A 4,553-nucleotide genomic window follows, 5' to 3' on the forward strand; every position below is an offset into this window, starting at 1 on the left:
ATTTTTATACAACACGTCTTTTCAAAAATCGGGCAGCACTTCGGCGTAACTTTAATGAATGCTGTTGTTGATCGAGCAGCACTTCGACGCAAGGTTCTTGTACTGGACTGCACGAACTTCCCTTCTTTCTTCCTTGCTTGCTTGGCCGAATTCTAGGAGAGTGAGGGGAAGGGCCGAAATTTTGGTTGGGTTTTGGAAGCATTTTTCCTTCAACCATTGAGTGCTATTTATAGAGTAATTTTTGCCCCTCAAGATACCTCATGGCCGAAATCTTGATGTCCAAGAAAGTAATAATTGTAGTCTCAAAATTCCATGCATTCCTCAAATCCAAGACTAGTCATAATTGTAGTCCAAAATCCCATGCATGCTTCAAGAGTCACCTTGGTTTTCTATAGTGTCATTTCTTGCATCATCAGTATGTCTTAGATCTTTAGCTCTCCCCCTTAGCTCCTTCCTTAATTAACTCAAGGGTCATCTCTTGCACAATAAGTTTGTCCAAACCTTTAGCTCCTTTAGCTCCTCTTCTTGGTTAACTCAAAGGTCATTTCTTGCACATTAAATTTGTCCAATCCTTTAGCGCTTCTCCTAGCTCCATTTTGGTTCTTTTAGGACAAGAAAGGATGAGCTTCTTTGAGCTAGGATATTGAATTCATGAGCTATGGATTTCCTCATCGACAATCAATGAGCTTCCTTGAGCTGAGGGTTTTAGCTTATGAGCTGAGGGTTTCTTTTCCAAGAATCTTGGAGCTTCCTAGAGCTGAGGGTTTTAGCTTGTGAGTTAAGGGTTTCCTCTTCCGAGTGACGTACCCTAAATTCTCAAGGTATTGCATTGTCTCGGCTTCTCTTTGAGCTACTTCCCGAGCTTTTTGAGGTGCTTTGCTTCGAAAAATCCGGGTTCTCACAGATTTCCTCACCACATTTTATCGCCTTCCAGGTTTGTGAGGCAGATAGTAGAGATTTTCGTTGCTTGGACTCTCCATGGTATATGATTTTCTTTTGAGTCAGAGTGAAGTTTAACATTTTTTTTGGCAGTCTACCATGGCATGGTGTTTAGCCAACCAGTCCATTCCGAGAATGATGTCGAACTCAATCACATTGAGTTGAATCAATTCTGCCTCAAAGTTATGTTTACCAATGCTAATTTTACAGTCCCAATATACCTTATGGGTCTCAATAGTTTTTCTAGCAGGTGTTGCAACTTTTAACGGTTCACTAAGAGTTTCATGCTCAAGTTTCAGCTTTTTAGCAAATCTTCTAGACATAAATGAGTGCATAGCATCACAATCAAAAAGGCATAAGCAGGCAATTCATTTAGTAAAATCGTACCTACCACCACATCGTTTGTGTTATAAGCTTCTTCCTGGGTTATGGCATATATTTGAGCGTTAGTCTTGTTTTCATTTGGTTTACTAGGTCCAGTCCCTTTATCTTTGTTCTTAGGACAATCTTAAATCCGATGACCACCTTTCCACAGCTGAAACAAGCACATATTTTCCTATAACATTCCCCGATGTGATTCAGCCGACAAGTAGCATACCACTTCCCTTCCTTGCGGACAGTATTGTCAAAAGTTCCCCATGAGGGATCACTTGACTGATTTTGCCTCTTAAATTTGGGGCCACACGAAGCAGACTGACTAATAAAAGGTCTCTTGTTCTTGTTCTCTTCTTCTCAGCGTTTGATATCAGTTTTCGCGCTAATTGCCACACCCATTAAGTCTGCAAAATTGTTTGGCCTGAATACAGCCAAAGTAGATTGAATTTGGCTGTTCATCCCTTTCTTGAAATGGTGCATTTTCAAGGTTTCATCTGACATGATGGTTGGAACAAAGGTTCCCAGATCATTGAACCTTAAGGTGTACTCCATCATTGTCAAGTCCGATGTTTGTTTAAATTTTTTAAACTCGCTCAACTTTTGCAGATGAAGTTCTCCTAGGTAATATTGCTTCAAAAATTCTCTCCTGAAGGTTTGCCATGTGATTTGATCTACCTCAGCCAAAGATGGTGACACTGTTTCCCACCACTTGTGCGCTCGGTCTTCCAGAAACGGTGTTACTACTTCAACCTTGAGCTCTTCAGGTATTTCCAGCAAATGGAGTTTGTTTTCAACATTCTTAAGCCAGTTATGACCGACTTCTGGATCAGGATTCCCATCAAAAGTTGGGACTCGATTCCTTCGGAGGGATTCATAGTGATACTTGATTCCACGAGGTTGTGGTTATGGTGGTGGATGGATGGCATTGGCAGTTGGGTTCACAATTCCTTGCAGTGTGGCTGCTACAATAGTAGCTATTGCCCTCATGTCTTCTCTACTGGAATTCACCCTCGGTTATGATGGTGGATTTTCGTCTTCGTTTCGATTAACTCAGCAGGGGTTACGGTTGTTTCTGGGTGGTCTGCCTGCCATTTTCTATAAACATATATTTTATTAATTTGTTTGAAACAATACATAATCAAAGAAATATTTTCATTAAATTTTGAAATACATACAATCAGTCTTTTAATATCAAAATGATTAGCCTAATTTGCCTAAATACAATCGATGATTATCCTAGGGATTATTCTATTCGTCCAGCACTTCACCATCTCCTACACCTTCGTCAATTTATTCTTCCATGGGATTTCCTCCTTGGTCTTCTTCGAGTTCGCCCATGTGGTCTTCCATGTTGACCATATCATTTTGAAGTTGATTGATGTGTTGTTCCAATAGAGCGTTTTTTTTCGCCAGAGTTTCCACTTCCGCTTGCAGCTCTTGAATTGTGGATTGGTTTACGTTTTCATTGACTTCATGCTCTTTGATTTGTTCTTCAAGGCGGCGTTGTATTTTGAGACGACTGTCATCCCGAATATGGAGTGTAAAAATCCTATCTTGCGCTTTGTTCAACTCTCGTTTGGTGATCTCGTGCTGCCATTCTGATTCCTGATGATAGGCGAATATAACGCCTGACGTCTTCTCGTAATGTCCTTGCTTCTTCGCGTGCCTCGTAAAGGTAATTATCCATGCATTTATTATTTCCATCTAATTGATAATTATTCTCTAAAGCTTGTCATTTTTTATATTCAGCGTTTCTATTTCTGCTTCCTTTGCCTGAAGTTGTTTTTGGAGTTCGGCTATAATAATTTGAGGGTCCATGTTTGCTTTCCTATAAAGGTTAAAAGAAATGAGTTTTATTGACATGTTTATAAAATTATCATAAATTTTGCCATGTAAGGCCGATAACTTAAGGCTAATAATAAAGTTTTATTTTATAAATAAGTTATTACACTTAGTGCTTTTCAAAACATATTTTTCTTACAATCATAATATCTAACTAGTCTAGTCTATCATTTCTTCATCGTCGCTATCGTTGTCATTGTTTACCACTTCCATCGGTGCTTACTCCTCCTCTTCCATGTTCTCTACCACCAGATGCAAATAGTTATTCTGATCTTGAAGCCTTCCATGGTGCTATGAAGTTTGGTGATGTAACGTTCTTGTTTGTTATTAAACTCTTCTTGATGCTGACGAGCTCGAGTAGCACTGTCTCTCTCTGTCTCCACTCTCTCTAGCAAGTCCTTATTCAGTGTAGCTAGGCGCTCGATACAGACTGACTCCGTAGGTATCTGAAGAAGTTGGCTCTCAGCCAAGTCCAGATGATGAGTGAGTCGCTGCACGTCCGTCTCAATTATGTTTTTGACCTCGATAAGTTCCTATTTCTTTAGTTTCTCTCTAGCAAGTTGCGCCTTCAAAGTCGCTATTTCCCTAGCTTGATTGTTTAACATGAGTTGATGCATACGAAGGGCAGCTTGAGCACGAGTCCATGGAGCAGCCATTTCCTAGAATAAATCGAGGTAAAATATCATAACAGTAACAAAGGATAGAAAGTCAGAAAATTTGAATGGGCACACAGTTGTCGTGGACTTTGTTATTTTTTTTATACCAGGAATTTTCAGAATGATTTAAGTAGTTTGGCTTTGAATTTTGAAGGAAATTTCGAGATGTTGACATAAGATGTGAATGAATTCGATGGTCGAGTTTGCTGCAGATAGGAATGCACTAGGCTTTTGCCAAAATTTGACTTCGTCAAATTTTGTCTATCAAAATCCCACTAACCTGACGGCTCTGATACCATTTAAATGTGACGCCCCGAGTGTGACACCTCGACCCGTTTACAATAAAAATAGCAGCGGAATTTAAAATTTTCTTATAAAATGAAGGAAGGTTTCAAAATACATCACCATGAAATGTTTAAAAGTAAATAAATGATCATTCAAATGATATAACAAAATACAAAATATCATTCCTATGATCATGATCCAAAAATACTTGCAAAATAACATCTTCCTTCCAACTTCGTATGCATATGACTCCGGGCCACAATCAACGTCCAGGTCTGTCGCTCTTATCTGCATCACATGAAATAACTGAAATGAGTATAAAACTCAGCAAGTGGAACTCTTACATAGCAATGATACATAGTATATTCTGTAAAATATGGCTTTGAAAACATAAAATACCATTAACTTTGAAACATGTATATCGTAGCAATAGCATAACAATGAGATGGTATTTCT

The 4,553-nt window shown here is 38.9% G+C and overlaps 1 protein-coding gene across 1 annotated transcript; it reads right to left on the reverse strand.

The window, feature by feature from the left end:
• Positions 1 to 1,671: 1,671 nt before the first annotated feature.
• LOC142508408 (uncharacterized) lies at positions 1,672 to 2,585 on the reverse strand. The gene is made up of 2 exons (XM_075619531.1): positions 2,578 to 2,585; positions 1,672 to 2,173 (listed from the first exon to the last, which is right to left on the reverse strand). The coding sequence occupies exons 1-2, from the start codon at positions 2,583 to 2,585 to the stop codon at positions 1,672 to 1,674; spliced, it is 510 nt and encodes a 169-aa protein (XP_075475646.1).
• Positions 2,586 to 4,553: the final 1,968 nt, after the last annotated feature.

The sequence above is a fragment of the Primulina tabacum genome, chromosome 1 (genome assembly GCF_025594145.1).
Source record: "Primulina tabacum isolate GXHZ01 chromosome 1, ASM2559414v2, whole genome shotgun sequence".
Taxonomy (NCBI): Eukaryota; Viridiplantae; Streptophyta; class Magnoliopsida; order Lamiales; family Gesneriaceae; genus Primulina; species Primulina tabacum.